The sequence below is a fragment of the Eubalaena glacialis genome, chromosome 2 (genome assembly GCF_028564815.1).
Source record: "Eubalaena glacialis isolate mEubGla1 chromosome 2, mEubGla1.1.hap2.+ XY, whole genome shotgun sequence".
NCBI lineage: Eukaryota > Metazoa > Chordata > Mammalia > Artiodactyla > Balaenidae > Eubalaena > Eubalaena glacialis.
Window position 1 is genome coordinate 59,042,488 of NC_083717.1, and position 16,752 is coordinate 59,059,239.

The following is a 16,752-nucleotide window of genomic DNA, read 5'->3' on the forward strand; positions in this document are numbered from 1 at the left end:
TTGTTTATCTAGGGAGTTTGAATCCCAACTCTGTCATTTACTAGCTGGGTGACCTTGGGCAAGTTACTTAACCTCTCTGGTTGTCCTCATTAATAAGTCGAGGTAATGATAGCATCTTTCCCATGGGAGACAATAGTAAGTAAAATGATGTTATTCAAGGTGCATGGCACTTAATAAGGGCTCAACACTTGTAGTGGGTATAAATTGTGGTGGCAGTATAATTCCTCCGACGTCCCAGCACAGCCTTGAAACCAGCCACAGGCGCTCACCTTTGAGACGCCCAGTGATGTAGAGGAAGCCGTCGGCGTCCAGGTGGCCTGAGTCGCCCGTGTGCAGCCAGCCGTCGGCATCAATGGCCTCACACGTCTTGTCCTCCATGTTCAGGTAGCCCATGAAGATCGTGCGGCCCCACAGGCAGATCTCTCCGATGCCCTCTGCATCCTCATTCACCAGCTTCACCCGGCAGCCCGGCACCACCTTGCCGGAGCTGTGGGGATGGAGGGGCCGGGAGGCACGGTCAGAGGGAGCAGTTTCCTCCAAGCCCTGGATCAGCCCCTAGTCTGATCCATCTAGTCTTCTCCGATGGCTAGAATGTCCTTTCCCAGGATTTTTGTAATTTAATAGGGTCCTCAGAGCTGAGAGGTAGGGCCAGTTAAAGGTTTTTAGGTGAATGAATGAATCAGTGGGGGAAATCCTAATGGGACAACTTTAAGCACTGTGATGGGCAAGCAGGGAGGGGAGGTATTTAAGCACAACAGAGAATCCTTCAACTCACTCCCTAGAGCTGATTGCCCCCTACCCCACGCCAGAGGACTGGCCCAGTCCCCCCAGCTCCCATCCCAGATGGAACCGGGGCTACCAGCAATGCTGGGACACCCTCTAACATACCCCACCCTACTGGAGGGAGGGGCCGACGGGAAATTCCTCCATCAGAACCCTGCTCAGGGAGCCCCTGGGCTGCAAGCCTGGTTGCAACCACAGACCGATGTGACACTGTCGCAGAGACCATCCCCACGAGACTCGGGCCTGGCCAAGGGACTTGACCCAAGATAGACCGGTTGGCACTCAGGAACCCATAGTCCAGTGGCCTGGGCTCAGGGACCTAATCAGCAGGGGGACACTGAAGGGTGTCAGCCAGGACATGCTGGCCAGCATATGTGCTGAAACCTGGGCCACACCTGTAGAGCCGGTAGTTGTAGGGGCTGGACATGAAGTGAGGGCCCGAGGTCTCGCTGAGGCCATAGCCCGCATACAAGCGGATGTTGAGGCCCAGGAAGAAGTGCTGTGTCTCCGCGGTCATGGGGGCTCCTCCGTAGAAGTTTTTCTGACACTTGGCAAAGCCCAGTGCCTGGCGGACCTTGGCTAGCACCAGGTAATCTGCCAGTCTGGTTGTGAAGGGCTTCAGATCGCTGGTGGGAGAGGGAGAATGGCTCACAGAAGACAACACACACACACACACACACACACAAACACATGCATACACACTTGCGTTAAAAGGGTGGGTGTTCCATGGGTACCCGGAATGGCCGGTCCAATGATCTATTCTGATTGGTTAGCAGCGATGCTGAATCCACTGCTAAATATTTTTAATATTGGCCCTGCCTGTGAACATGCATGCATGCATTGGTGTGTACATGTAGTTATGTGCAAACACGTCTTGAGCCGGGAAGTTAGAAAACCAGATTCAGCTGTGTATGCGTGCACAGACAACACAGGTGCACGCAAGTTCGCACACACAGTAATACACACTTGCAGAGACTTGAAGTATATATGCACAGACACAAACATGTGTCTGATCCCATCTGAAGCTCTTGAATGGGTCATTCATGCATATTCACTTTCATGTCTGTGCAAATGAAGCCTTAAGTGCACAGATACGTGTACATGTCTCATGAGACATGATACCATTTCACAGACACACTAGTAATGGAAAATATTTCTAAATTGGAACAGGCCAGATTAATGCCATTGATCCTCCCACAGCACTGGTTGGGAATTTTAAAGCAATCGAAAGGCTGTGGGCGAGAGATGAGTGGTCACTTTGGATTATGGTAAGGCTGGAAAACCCCCATCACTGTGGCCCCTTCTCTATAGCCACCTACTGAAGTCAGGAGACCCCTCAGGAGACTGCCAGGAGCTGCTCCCAGGGAGGTAAATGCCACCCCAGAGGGAGCAAGTCAGTCCTTGCAGTCAGACCCAAAGATGGGGTGATGGTGTCCTGTGGGATCTGGCAAGAGAACAGGGGCTCAAGCCCAGCCATGGATGGGGCCTCTGTGCAGGGGTCTGGACAAGCCTGGCCAATGGGGCCTGGACAAACCTGGCCTATCAGATCCTAGGTTGTGTCCTGGGGTTATGACCCAGCCCTGCTGCCTCCCCAGGCCTCCTGCCCCCTGGCCCTCTCTACCTGCTCGGGCAGGTGAGGTTCTGCTCCAAGGTCACCGACATGGCCCACAGCAGCATCTTGCGCCGGATGAAGCCAGACTGAGCCGCCACCTCCTGGATCCGCTCCATGATCTTCTCCCACACCCGCGGCACCCCCATGTGGGACGTGGGCTCCACTTCCCTCAGCGTGTTCACCAGGCTCCCCTGTTCGCAGCCAGCAAGAGACAGGGCTGTGGTTCAGAGCCGGCCGGGAGCCAGGAGGGCCCTGTCACCAGAGTCAGCCTGCACACACGCAGGCATCCTGTATACAGTAGCTCGCACAGGTGTACGCACACACCGCCTGCAACTCATGTCACATACTGTCGGCTACAACTCAACAGCCATCTACTCACTGCTCTTCTTTGCTGAAAGAACCTTGATGTTGCTCGGGTACCAGGGTGGCCAGATGCTTCAGAAGTACCTCAGTCCCCTCCCAGTCCTGGGGGCAGTGACTTTTTATTAGTCTGACTCAAACATGGTAATCCCATTCCCTTAAGCAGTGACTGGTTGATGAATGGACATGGGACAACATCTGGGCCAATGTAGGGGAGGGGGAAGTCCGCTACGGGGCTCTGGGGATGTTCTCTTCATGGTTAAAAGAAGGATCCCAAGCACAGGTGTAGTTTATGAGGCTGGGATGCAGGGCAGGGCCGTGGCCATCTGTGACCATCCTGTGATCTTACTCTGAGGGTGGCCCGTCCTTGATGGCACTGTGGACCCACAAACCACTCTGACTCAACTTTCCTTTATGTAATATCATCAGTTTCCCTTCTTGTTTGGTCATCATTAGTCAGGCTGTGCTAATTGCAGTTGAAAGAATTCTGACTGATAAACACACGGGGAACTGGCATGCTCATGAATGCACACACAGGGCCCACAGACACACGCACACACTTGGGCAGGCCCTTGCACACACACTTGGACACCCACTTAGGCAGAGAGGCAGACTGACCTTCAGGGCATCAGTCTCAGCAAAGCAGACCTGGGCCCCCCACTGGATGCCTGTCCACAGGTCATAGATCTGGGCAGCAATGTGGCTGAGGGGCAGGTAGCTGACCACCACCTCTTGCTGGACTTCTGCGGGTTGGATGTCACCGGCCTGGCTGCCATAATGTGCTGTCCATGTGATCTGGCGGACAGGCAGATGGGTCCTGGCAGTGTCTACAAAGCCAGCCCTGGAAGTGTTCACATCCGTGGCCACCCTGTGGGCTTGGGCTATTTCTTTGGAGTGTTCTTTGAACACCCTAGAGGTTGTTCACCCTCCTGGGCATCTCTGCAGGAAACACCCTGGGACAGGCCTCCCCCTCCCATCCCCCACCATTTTGCTGGGCTCAGTCTGGACCACAGACTTAAGGGTTGTCCTACTTATCCCAGCTCCCTGAGCTGAGGGGTTGAAGGAAACTCCCTGGGAGTTGTTAGGGCAGGGCCATTGTCCAGATCCACCCATAGCCCACCCCCACCCATCTGGGCATCTGTCCTACATTGTCTTGACTCAGCATCACGCCCTTGGGGTTCCCAGTGGTGCCTGACGTGTAGACCAACACGCAGCACTGGTTAGGCTGCTGGGCATTGATGATGGTGTCCAGGGCCTCCTCAGTCACCTCATTCCCCAGATCCATGAACTCCTCCATCTGTGGCCAGGTGGGAGAGTGCAGGCAGCCCGGTTTAGCTGGGCAGGCTCACACAGACCCCCACCTGCCCCACACGAGCCCTCTACCCATACCGTGTACACGTTGGCCATCTTTGTCAGAGGAGGTTCCTGAAATATCACTACTGCCTTCAGATGTGGCAGGTTTTTCCAGATCTGTATCGACAGGAAAAATAAATGGGGTCTCATTTTAAAAAGTCACCTCTTGAGAAGAGCCCCATCTCCAGGTGTTAGTCAGCCTGGCAGGCACCTTGTGGCAAAGGTTGGTGGTCCCCAGCTCTGACCTTTCACTCAGCAGGACACTTGCCACCCTTCATGCATGGTTCCCCATCAGGAGAACTTTGGAGCAGCAAAGGTGGGATAAGCAGGGGGCAAGGAATGACTTCTATTAAAGGAAAACCAGACAACCTGGGGCCTGGCTGAGTGCAACAGGGGACTGTGTGACTGCAGAAGAGAGAAGAGAGGAAAGGGTAGAGGGAAATCAGAACTCAGTTATCTCACTGAGCTGAGGTGTCAGAGGTCAGAGTTCAGGAAAGCCGGAGTGCCTAGAATTTGTGGGACAGAATACCGGACAGGAGAGAACTATGCAGAGAAAGAGTTCTAGAAATTTCTTTAGGGGTCCTCTTGATTCTTTGGCGGATTATCAACCTGCACAGGCATAGGTGAAACTCCATGAAACTAGATGAAGAATAAATGCTGGAGGAAGATCAATGACTGGTGCTAGAAGACAAACAAGAGCATGTATGGGGCCAGAACTGTTTGTGTCTCCATCAGCCAGAGTGGAGGGACCTCTGGAAATAGAGACCCCAGAAGGGTCAGGTCTTAGGTCTGGGGCTAAATTAGCCTTAGAGGAAAGGCTATCTAAACCTGCTCTGAAAGGCTTAATTAAACTCAAGTCTCAAGATGAAATTGAAAGAGAGAAAAAAAAATGGAAAAAATTAACCTGCAGGAGAAAACTAAGAAGCCTAACGTGTGTAATTGGAGTCCCAGGAAATATTTTTTTAATTGAAAAAAGTCTGAGAAATTTCCAAATTTGATTAAAACTATAAATCCATCAATTCAAGACTCCCAGTGAACCCCAAGCAGGATAATCACAAAGAAAAACCACACCAAGACACAACATAATCCAACTGTTGAAAACCAGTGACAAAGGAAAAAATCTTAAAAGCGGCCAGAAAAACAAGATACACCATGTGGAAAGGAACAAAGATAAGAAATTATAGACTTCTTATCAGAAGCTATGCAAAGTAGAAAACATTGGGATGAAGTCTTTAAAGTGTTGAAAGAAAAAAAAAGAAACCCTGTCAACCTAGAACTATAAACTAAATGAAAATATCTTTCAGAAAATGAAAGCAAAAATGAACAAGTTTTCAGACAAAGAGAAGCTGACAGAATGCATTGCCTTCAGACTTGTATTGCAAGAAATGTTGAAGATTGACATATATATGCTAATGTGTATAAAATAGATAACTAATAAGAACATGCTGTATAGCACAGGGAACTCCACTTCGCTGTACAGTAGAAACTAACATAACATTGTAAAACAACTATACCCCAATAAAAAAAATAAAATTAAAAAAAAGAAAGAAAATTCTTAAGGAGGAAGGAAGATGAACCTGATGAAAACTTGGGGTCGACATAAAGGGATGAAGAGTGCCAGAAATGGCAAATACGTGGGTAAATAAAAAGACATTTTTTCCTTCCTTTAAAATTTCTTTGAATTATACTTGATGGTTTAAAATACTGCATTGCAGGGGTTATAACTCACATAGAAGTTAAGTATAAATGACAATAGCACAAAGTATGGGAGAGAGAAGGAAGTACACTGCTGTAAGATTCCTACATTATATGTAAAGTACTACAATATTATATTATAATATTATTTGAAAGTAGACTGTGATGAGTTAAAGTTGCATATTGTAAGCCCTAGAGCAAACACTAGAGGGAGAGCTAGTAAACCAATGGATAGAATGGAATACTCAAAAACAAACCAAAATAAAAACAGAAAACTCCATCCAAAAGAAGTCATGAAAGGGGAGAAAAGGATCAAAGAATGGATGGGACAAATGGGAAACAGCCAACTGGTAGTTTTATAGACAATTTTGTCAGACTGGATTAAAAGGCATGACCCAACTATACGCTGTCTATAAGAGTCTTGCTTTAAAAATAAGGACACAGGTAGGTTAAAAGTGAAACAATGCAAACATATATACCATGCAAACATTGATCATAAGAAATCTGGAGTGGTTATATTAATTTAAGACAAAGTAACTTTGGAAGAACAGTTGCCAGAGATAAAGAGGGACATTTCTTAATGATAAGGGGATTAATTCATCCAGAGGACGTAACAACCTAAATATGTGTATACATAACAGAGCTTCAAAATACACGAAGCAAAAACAGAACCGAAAGGATAAATAGATAATCCACAACAATAACTGGAGATTTCAACATTCCCTTTCTCAGTATTTGTTAGAAAGAAAATAGACAGAAAATCTATTTTCTGACAGAAAATCAACAGCTGACTTAAACAACATTAGAACACTATCAATCAAGTTGACATTATTAACATTTCTAGAACATTCTACCCAACAATTGCAGAATGCACATTCTTTCAAATATGTGTGGAACAGTCACCAACATAGACCATTATTCTGTCTACTACACCTGCTCTGTACAAATGGGGTGCTGCAGGTAGCAAAGAGTCCCAGGTGATGAGAGAAAGTTCTTCCCTTGGAGAAGAATCCCAGCTGATCAATTAGAAAACAAACATTTTCCCATGGCTCATGAAATAATTAATTCAGGCAAAGATCATCAGTGGAGAAAGGCTGATGGGGAATGTCACAGTGGATGAGCAGGTGGCCACCACAGGAATCCACGGATGAAGCTCAGAGTTCACTACGAGGTACCACCTGACATCATGTGCCTCTCGAGGTTGTGCAATGGGAAGTACACAGCGCCACCTATGGGTTGTTCCTGCCAATCACTGTCTAATCTGAAATGCATCAACGCTTGCCATCTAACAGGAAGTGCAGAGGTTAGAGGGACAAGCTGAACGACAGCTCAGGAAGGCTAACCTAGTTTCTGCAGCATGTCAATGACAGAGGTTCTCACACTTGAGCCTGTGTCAGAATCACCAGGAGGCGTGGGCCCCATACCCTGAGTTTTGGAATCAGTAGGTCTGGGGGGGTTCTGAAACTAAGTTCCTGGGGGATGCTGTCGGTCCTGGACCACACTGGTGTATGGTACGGGAAACAAAAGGTGGGGCCTTTGTTTTGAATTAAAAGACTCTTAAGAGACACCACCAAATGCAACACATGGGCCTGGTTTAGATCTTGATTCAAACGAACAAACTGTAAAAAGACATTGTTGGTATTAGATGATATGAAAGAATTCTTTGACTTGTGTAAATAAAGGTGATAAAGTTACTGTGATTAAGAAAAATGTCATATATTTTAGAGGTATTGAAATTTTCGGGGGGTGAAATGCTGTGATGTCAGAGATTTGCCTTCAAATACTTCAGCAAAATAGGTAAATTGATGAAATGAGTGTGACAAAAAAACAGTGATGATGATTAAATCTGGATGATCACTCTATGAGGGTCCACTACACTCTTCTCTCTATTTTTGTTTGTCTGGAAAGTTTCATAATACGAATTTTAAGTAATTACCTAGGGTGGACATTTCTGATTCAGTAGGTCTGGGCCTCGGTTTCTTCAGTGGCAAAATGGGGCAGGGGGAGGGCATTGGGATCAGATCAACCATCTACGCAGGGGGGCTGTCTCCCTGAGGGATGGGGCAAAACTACTGGGGGGCTTTTTAAGGCTCCACTGCCCTCCCCACCCTGGGGTTCTGACATGAGCGCCCATGCTGACGAGTGTGTGACTCCCTCGAGTGAGGCTGAGGACGAGCGCTAACACCATTGCTACTTGGTAGCTGAGGCTCTCAAGGAATCTCAAACCAGTGGGGCTTCAAGCAAAGCTGGCCTGGGGGCACCTGGGTCAGAGGCCTCTGGCATCTATGAAGCCTCCAAACCTGAGGAAATCAGGGCCCCACTGAGTCCTAGGGGGCCTGGGACACCCCTGCTGTGCACTGTTCTCTAAATATTTGTCCCCTTTCTATGAAGTGAAGGGCCCGAGTGCTTGGGGAGGGGGAGGGCGAGCAAGGGGGTGCTGAGGACAGCTCGGGTTCACCTCAGTCTCTCAGAGCCGTTCACTTTGGGCCACCTTATCTGCACCCACATCTCCTCCCCCAATCTCAAGCATTTATCCAAGTCAGACAGGATGGAGGCCCTCAGAATGAGGGAACCCTGACAACGGGGTTCAAAAGGAGTGGAGACAGAAAAGGACTTCTCCACTCAAGCTGAGGGAAGGCCCGTCCTGCGATCCAGATCCCACAGTCCTAGGAGGTTGGAGACCACTTCTCCCGCCCTCAGGTACAGGTGGGGAGCTGAGGTCCAGGTGATATCTCCAGAACTAGGGCCAAGCCAACAAGTCAACTCGGAAGCCTCCTTTGAGATGCAGGGAGCCTGGGAGGATCTTGCAGGCTACTGGGTGTAGCTGGGGCACAGAGGTGCCCTCAGGCCACTGCATGCCAGCGTGGTGCCCATGGGGACAGAGCCAATCAGGGAGGGACCTTAAATGAATCAGGAGGCATCAATGCTCCAGAAAAGACCCAGCTGCCCCAAGAGGCACTGTTGAGCTGCTCCGGTGCCCTGCTGTCTTCAGAAGACCCTGCGGCACTTGCTGTGGCTTAGCCCAAGCCCCACCCTGTGGCAGCCCACAACCCCACTCCCCATCGAGACTCAGACTTGGGTGCTCACGTGTCAGAGCCCTGAGCCACCCTCAGGGCACACAACCCTCCCCTGAAGGGAAAGCCATGGGGAACAGCAGGCTGGCTGGGGGATGTGGGGTATGTCCCTTGGACATTCTTGGCCTCAATTTTCAGACCTGGCAAATGGGTCAGCCGCCATTGCCCTGCTTTGCTCTGTGTGCGTGTGGTGGGGCGGGTTGCTGTTGAGAATGATGGAGGATTCTGGCAGGGAGGGTGGAAAAGCCCCTTGTAAGCTGGAGGTCTGTGAGGACGCCCAGCCTGACCCCCGTGGCCCTGGTCCCTTTTCCCCAAACCTTCAGGATCTTTTCCAGTTGCTTCTGCGTGTCGACCACGATGATGTTGGCACAGCAGTCATGGGCGATGTACTGGCAGGCTTCAGGGGAGCTGGTTGTGTAGATGCCAGTGACGATGCCACTGCAGGAGACCCAGGAGGATGCGTGTCTGGGCAGGTGCAGCGGGCCACCCCCTTGGCCCAGCTCCCTGCCCGACACACCCACAGCCCCCAGGCCCAGAGAGCTCCCGTGGCCCAGACAGGCGGCTCAGCACAGTCGCCCCAGGCAGAGCGGGGACAAAGGTGGTGCTGGAGAGGGCCCCAGGGAAGAGATGGGATGTTGGGGACGGGGTTGGGGGCCCCTAGAAAGAGATAACGACCCTCTCTCCACTCTCTGCCCACCTCCAACCCACTGGAGACCCTGCCCCTCCCTCAGCCACTCACCCTGCGAATACTGTGCCCACTGCCGAGAAGAACCACTCCGGGGAGTTGAAGCCGAGGATGGCCACGCTGTGGGCCCGCTCCAGGCCGAGCTCCAGGCCAAAGGCAGACAGGCCGGGTCAGCCTCTCATTCTCACCAAGCCCCCTTTCCAAACTGCAGGGGACCCTGCCGCCCACCTCAGGGACCACCCTCCCAGGCTCCCTCATTAGAGAGTGCCCTGGGGGACCAGTCACTCAACAGCCCTTGCTGCCCCTCCCAGGGCCTTCCCAGGGAGCCCATCCCTCAACCCAGTGCACCAGGCTTCCCAGGCCCCTTGAATGGGACAAAAAACGAGAAGCTCGTGTCACGTCCTGGCACATGGCAAGGGCCCAGTGAACATAAACCCTCAGCACCAGGCCAGAGCGGACAATTAGCTCAACAAATGGGCTGGATTTACTGTTATCCTTTCTAAGGGCTTGCCCAGTGGGGCGTCGGAAGGAGGCCTGTGAGGGCCAGAGCTGGAAGGCAGGGCTGGGGAGGGGAGAGGCTGTGCCTTGAGGGGCTCCCTCACCTTTAGGAAGCCCTTGGCGGCTTTGCGGGCCAGCAGGTAGTATTGGTTGTAGGAGATGTGCTCCCACATGCCCTGTCGCTTGAAGCCCAGAGCGCTGAGGTCCCCGTACTTGTCCAGAGCCTCGTAGAACATCCGATGCACAGTGTAGGGAGTCTGTGGGCAGCTGGGGTCTATGCGCAGGTGGACGCGCCCATCGGCCTGAGTTGTCCACAGCGCCTCCTCTGCAGGGTCCGGGAGACCACAGCTTGGATCGTGCCAGCCCAGGGTTGTCCCCAGGGGACCCTTGGTCCTACCTTAAGCAGAGCTCCCAGGCCTCTGGTCCCAACAATGCCTTGGGCACTGGGCCAAGGGGGCTGGCAGACACACCAGGAGGCTGCCTGGAGGGGGAGGTCTGACAGCCTTGAAGGACGGGCAAGCCTTTAGGGATGCAGCAAGGAAGAGGAGAGAGAATAGCTGGAGGGGAGGAGGCCTTGGGGACCCTGGACATTTTCCTGCTTTCATGCCAGCTGGGATTTGCCCCCTGAGGGTGGGCAGTCTGCAGTGGGTTTGTGGCTGCCCCAGAAGAGTGGGACTGTCAGATCCTTTGGGGTTTCTACCCTTCCTCTGCCTCCTGAGAATGGGTTGGGGACAGACCCAATTGACAGAAGGTCAAAGCATCAAAAATAGCAACCCTTCCAAGGGGCTAGAGGAGACTGAAAACCAGCAGGCTCTGATCACTAGCCTGGAAAATTTCCCAGTGCCAGAAAATAATCTAACCATCTCTGCTCACTCTTGCCTAGTGCCAGGCCCCATGCGAATCCCTCACATGGGGATCTCATCTAGTCTGCACAACATGGGTCTGGTAGCCCCATTTTACAGATGGGGCAGCTGCAGCTCAGAGAGGTTCAGTCATTTCCCCAAGGTCACACAGTGGGAAAGGTATGCCTGATGCCAATGTTCACAATTGGGACAGTGTCCCGGGCACAACCTAGCCTTTTTTACTGTGTGCGGTAGGTAGGAACAGAGCTTTAACATTTAGCATGTGAGATGTGAGGTGAGCTGTTGAACCTCTGAGTCTGTTTTCTCAGGGGAAAGGTGAGGGTTTAGTTCTCATGGATGATATGAGGGTCAAAAAAATGAAAAAGCCTTGGCATATAGTTGGGGCTCAATAAATGCATGCTTTTGTTCCTCCTTTTTCCAAGTTCTCCAGATCATTTGTAAAGGAGGCTTGGATGAGTGGTCTAGATACTTTTGTCCATGAGGCCACTTTTTGGGGCCATGGTGGTCATTCTAAAAGGGTGACCCAACGGTGGGGGAGTGAGGGCTGACTAGGACCACAGGGGCTACGCTGCCACCTGCTAGCCAGACCCATGCTGAGATGGAGAGGTCCCACCCCCTTGGATGTCCATCTCGAAGCGGGACCAACAGGGGTCCTGTGACCAGCCCTTCCCCGAGGCAGCAGATGGACTGATGACCTTGTCCCTCCTGTTCAACACTCTAAGGTTTCATGTGGACCCTGAAGTTGGCAGAAAGAGGTAAAGGTCCTGGGGCTGGGACAGGAGACCCCATCCTTCCTCCCATGGAGGCCAAGGATGGGGGACAAGGGGACATATTCTGGCCCAAGCAGAAGAAGGGAATGTCTGAGGCAGGGGAATGGCAGCCTGGGAAGGTGGGCTGGGGCAGAGAGAAGGTCACCCAGTGCCAGGCCTCATGTACTGACAGAAGTCAGAACCATGCTGGCTGGCATCCACTTCCTCCCCAGACTGAGACCCACATCCCCAGGTGGAGGCGTGAGCCAGGGCCGCTGAGGACCCCTCTCCAATCACTCCTCAGACATCTCCAAGCCCCTTTCCCATATCCCGGGACCCCAGCCTGGCAGATCCCAGTGATCAACCTCTTTAGGGTCTCCAGCCCCTGCACAAAGGTGAAAGTCCATTCACATGAGCAGACCAGGGCAAAGACACAGGCTGTGGAGTCAGGTCAGCTTGGGTTCCAATTCCGTTCTGCCACTCCCTGCTGTGTGACCTTGGCAAGCCTTTCTCCTCCTAGCTCCATTTTAATCATCGTCAAGGGCAAGGGGTTGGCGAGGTTATGGAGAGACTGTAGCCCTCATACAGGTGGCGGGAATGTAAAATGGTGCAGCCATATTGGAAGCCAGTTCGGCAGTTTCTTAAAAAATTGAACATAAATCTACTATACAACCCAGCAATTCCACTCTTAGGTATCTACCCAAGAGAAACGAAAACACACATCCCCACAAAGACTTGTACATGAATGTTCATAGCAGCATTATTTATAGTAGTCAAAAAGCAGGAACAACCAAATGTCCATCAACTGGTAAGTGAAAACTAAATGTGGCCTCTCCACACAACGGAATACTATTTGGCACTACAAAGGAACAAAGTACTGATACAGGCAACACCATGGATGAAACTCAAAAACATGTTTGGTGAAAGAAGCCAAAAGCAAAGGACCATGTATTGTCTGATTCCATTTACATGGAATGTCCAGAAAAGGCAGAAATGATAAAAAGCAGATTAGTGGTTGCCTGAGGCTTGGGGTGGGAATGGGGAGTGACTACAAATGGACACCAAGGATCTTTTTGGGGTGATGGAAAAGTTCTAAAATTGGATTGCTGTAATGTTTGTACAACTGAAAATTTGCTAAAAATCATAGAAAAAGTGAAAAATCATTACACTTAAAATGGGCAAATTCGATGGCATATAAAGTACATTTCAATAAAACTGCTTTTAGAAATGGGAGGAAGGCTTACTCCCCTACCCCTATATTGCCCCTCCCTCTTTCCCTCTCCCTACTGGTAACCACTAGTTTGTTCTCTATATCTGTGAGTCTGCTTTTTTGTTATATTCACTAGTTCATTGTATTTTTTAGGTTCCACATATAAGTGATATTATACAGTATTTGTCTTTCTGACTTATTTTACTTAGCATAATGCCTTCCAAGTCCATCCATGTTGCTGCAAATGGCAAAATTTCGTTCTTTTTTATGGCTGAGCAGTATTCCATTATATATTTTATATATGTATATATCACATCTTATTTATCCATTCATCTATCAGTGGACACTTAGGTTGCTTCTTCCATGTCTTGGCAATTGTAGATAATGCTGTTGTGATCATTGGAGTGCATGTCAAGAAACTAAAAAAGAACTACCATATGACCCAGCAATTCCACTCCGGGGTATATATCTGAAAAAAACAAAAACACTAATTCAAAATATACATGCCCCCTGTAGATTATTTTAACACTCTTAGGCTACATGTACAAAATTTCAACAAAATTCTGTATAAGCAAACATTTCAATGGGCTCAATTCCCAAGATTTCAAGTGTGGTGGGAACTAGTGTCTTCTTAATCAGAGCTGGTCAATTGGACAGAGCAAACTGGAAGCAAGGAACCTTTGCAATCCAGTCTCATTTTGCCTCATTCAGCCATTCCCAGCCTCTGCCTCTGACTTTATTTGGTCTAGAATATTCTTAGAAGGGTATGACAAAATTCAATCATTCTACCTAAATCCTTTCCAGTTCAATTTTAATCACCCCTCAGCTCCCCATGACATTTCTATGCGCTTTGGTAACATTAAATGTCTCCTATAGAGGGTTCTTTTTTTTTTTCTTAACTGGTCTTAGAGTTAATTGTTTAAAAGTCTGTCTTACTTATTTTAAATTACTTGAATGCAAACTCGAAGTCATCACGATACCTTCTTTGCCATTTTTCAAAATTGTTTGTTTTTGTCCAATGAAAAAATCAAGCAGCTATTGCTTATAATACAAAGCGTTCTAAAGCAAAAATTAATAATCAGATGCTCAAACCACTCCTCAAATCTCTCCCACTTCCTTTTTCCATTTAGCAATATATCATGGACTTCCTTCCAAGTCAGCATATATAGATCTGACTCATTATTTTTAATGTTCAAGCTTTTTATCTATTTCCCTGGTGATGAATATCAGATTTTCCCCAGATTTGTTGTAGTTGTTGCTGTTTTTCTACTATATAAAAAATACTGCAATAAATATCCTTATACATTAAAAAAAAAAAAAAAAGAAATGGGAGGAAGGGGAATTCCCTGGTGGTGCAGTGGTTAGGACTCCGCGCTTTCACTGCTGAGGGCTTGGGTTCGGTGTCTGTTCGGAGAATTAAGATCCCACAAGGTGTGTGGCACAGCCAAAAAAAAAAAAAAGGGGGAGGAAGAATGGAACGCTGACACACGACCTCCTCACCCAAATTGGGACAAGAATTCTGTGAGGTAGCCCGGCCTGCGTGCCCAGAGCCTGGCAGAGTCACCTCCCAGTAGCTGGTAGTTCTCTTCCCTTCCCTGGTACAGATTCCTCTTGGTGCTTAGACCAGAAAAGGCAAATTTCTCCTGTGGGCCCTGCTAGATGCTCATGCTCCACTGCATTTACCTGTTCCCCCAGGCGTGCCAAGATCATCACAGCTAAGGCTTCCGATCTGCTGTGAAAGCTTCCCTCAGCCAAAAGTTTTAACTTTAACTCACCATCTTTTAAGTTATAACCTTTTTTAAAAAATCACAAAACAATACATATTTGTTCTAAGAAATAGGAAACAATTTAGAAGTACATGATATAAAATGGGATAGGGCTTTCTTAATGCTGCCTGTCTAGGTAACCACTGTTGACATTTGGTGTATGTCATGTTTATACAGATATACGTACAAGGAATTCGTTTTAATTTTGTTGCTGTTGTTTTTTTATCCAAAGGGGAAAAAAAAAAGAATCATGTTACTATTGTATTAATCAAGGGTAGCAAACCCAAAATGGCCATGGGGGATAGGTAGGTAATGTACCAGCATCATAATAAATAAGAGTAAACAATAAATGAATGAAGAGTCCCAGAATCTGCATGTGAAACACAGAGGCACAGTCTTCATTTTCACAAAGAAATAGGCTCCCTCTCATCTTCCTTGAGACACGTGGCCCTCGTAGTCTACCTTTTGTTTCTCTGTTTTTTGATAAAGACAGAGAACAGTGCAATGTTTTACTAAGGAAAGCTGCAATACAAGGGCAGTGATCACTGCCCCGACCCCAGCCTCAGTGTCAGGGAGGCAATATGGAGTGGTGGGGACTGTGGGGTGGGGGGAGCACACGCTTCATCTAAAGGGGTGGCTGCTCCTTGGCTCTAGGATTTGGTGCCCAGGAGGAAAGGAAACCGAGGGCTACCGGAAATCTGGGTGTTTATGTGTAATCATCTGATTTTTAAATGTTGGCTCCTACATTCAAACAGCCATTAGGCAAATCATCCATTTTTAACTTCCGTGACATTAATGTATCTCTCTCATTGTGTGTGTGTGTGTGTGTGTGTGTGTGTGTGTGTGTGTGGCTGTGTTGATACGGCTCCGTTGGCCATATCATAATTTCATATCATAATGTACATATCACAACCACTTCCCCATTGAAAGACACTCAGATGATTTCCAGCTTTTAGCCCTTAGGCTTTCCAAAGGATAGATTTCTAGAAGTAGGTTTACTGCATCTGAAGAAAAAAGCACTTAAAATTTTGATGGACGTTTTGGACAGAGTTCCTTCACCTGATTTCTTCTCTCCCACTAACTACACGGTTCTGCCTTTCCCCTGTGTTAGTTTTTTATCTCATGGTGCCTATGCTTTGGGGTTAAGTCATCTCACATCCTTCTCAGAAGGAGGAAAGAAGGAATGGACAAGGGAAGGAAAGGCAGTTGGTCTGTGAGATCAGTCTCCTCTTAGCCCAGCTGCTTTGTGACAGGGATGAGAGGCCCGACCCCTGGTGGACCCACGTCCTTCGGGAAGGGTGACCAGGCAGTGCAGCTTTCTCTCTACATTTACTGCACAGGCTCAGCTGTCTGAACCCCAGACTAGCCAGAAGGGAAGACTTTGGTGGGAAGGGGCCTGCCCCTGCCCTTGGCCTCCCAGAGGCCCAATCATTCTCCTTCCCTTGAAGGAATTAGAATGGGCACAGCTCCCATTTACTGAGCACCCTACTTGTGCCAGGACGGCTGCGTGCCATCTTGTTCTATGACCTTGCGTTTAACAACCCTCCATCCTGTGAGACTCACAGAGGCGAAGTCACCGCTGGCAGAGCTGGGATCCCAACCCACAGTCTGACTCCCAAACCCACACAGTTCCAGTTGGCCATGCTGGGGTCACGGTGGGGTTCTAGGCCGACCCCAGAACCCACATCTCCCCTGGGAAAGGACCGTCATGCCTCCTGCCCAAGTCCTGCACTGGGGCTCTGGCTCGGTGACCCTGGGCAGCCAGGACCTCCGGCCACTGCCACTTCCTACATTCCAGAGGCACCCAGAGTGACCATTCTGAACGCAAATCTGACCTGTTGGAAAGCCTCCCACATCTCCCCTTGACCACAGGGTGATGCCCTCACTGTGGCCTCTAAGGAAGGCCCTCCCCACAGGGGCTCGCCAGTCTCTGCCCACCTCAGCACAGCCAAGCTGAGCTGCTCCCGGTTCCCTTCATTCCCACCCACCCCCGGGCCTTTGCCCATGCTGCGACTCTGCCTAAAACACCCTTCCCCCATCACATCCACCTCTCCCACGTTTCAAGCCCCAAGTGCCACCCCCTCACTGGGGACTTCAGTGCCTG

At 49.3% G+C, this 16,752-nt stretch overlaps 1 protein-coding gene across 1 annotated transcript in view; it reads right to left on the minus strand.

Annotated features, from left to right (window-relative positions):
• The window catches only part of ACSBG1 (acyl-CoA synthetase bubblegum family member 1), a 49,666-nt gene that overhangs the window by 2,728 nt on the left and 30,186 nt on the right, over window positions 1–16,752 (minus strand). The window contains exons 3-11 of the mRNA XM_061181847.1: window positions 10,165–10,385; window positions 9,617–9,705; window positions 9,195–9,315; window positions 4,145–4,225; window positions 3,903–4,052; window positions 3,374–3,550; window positions 2,405–2,586; window positions 1,179–1,409; window positions 270–487 (exon numbers count right to left, since the gene is read on the minus strand). Of these exons, the coding sequence (XP_061037830.1) occupies window positions 270–487; window positions 1,179–1,409; window positions 2,405–2,586; window positions 3,374–3,550; window positions 3,903–4,052; window positions 4,145–4,225; window positions 9,195–9,315; window positions 9,617–9,705; window positions 10,165–10,385 (1,470 nt within the window). The remainder of the gene's footprint in view (window positions 1–269; window positions 488–1,178; window positions 1,410–2,404; window positions 2,587–3,373; window positions 3,551–3,902; window positions 4,053–4,144; window positions 4,226–9,194; window positions 9,316–9,616; window positions 9,706–10,164; window positions 10,386–16,752) is intronic.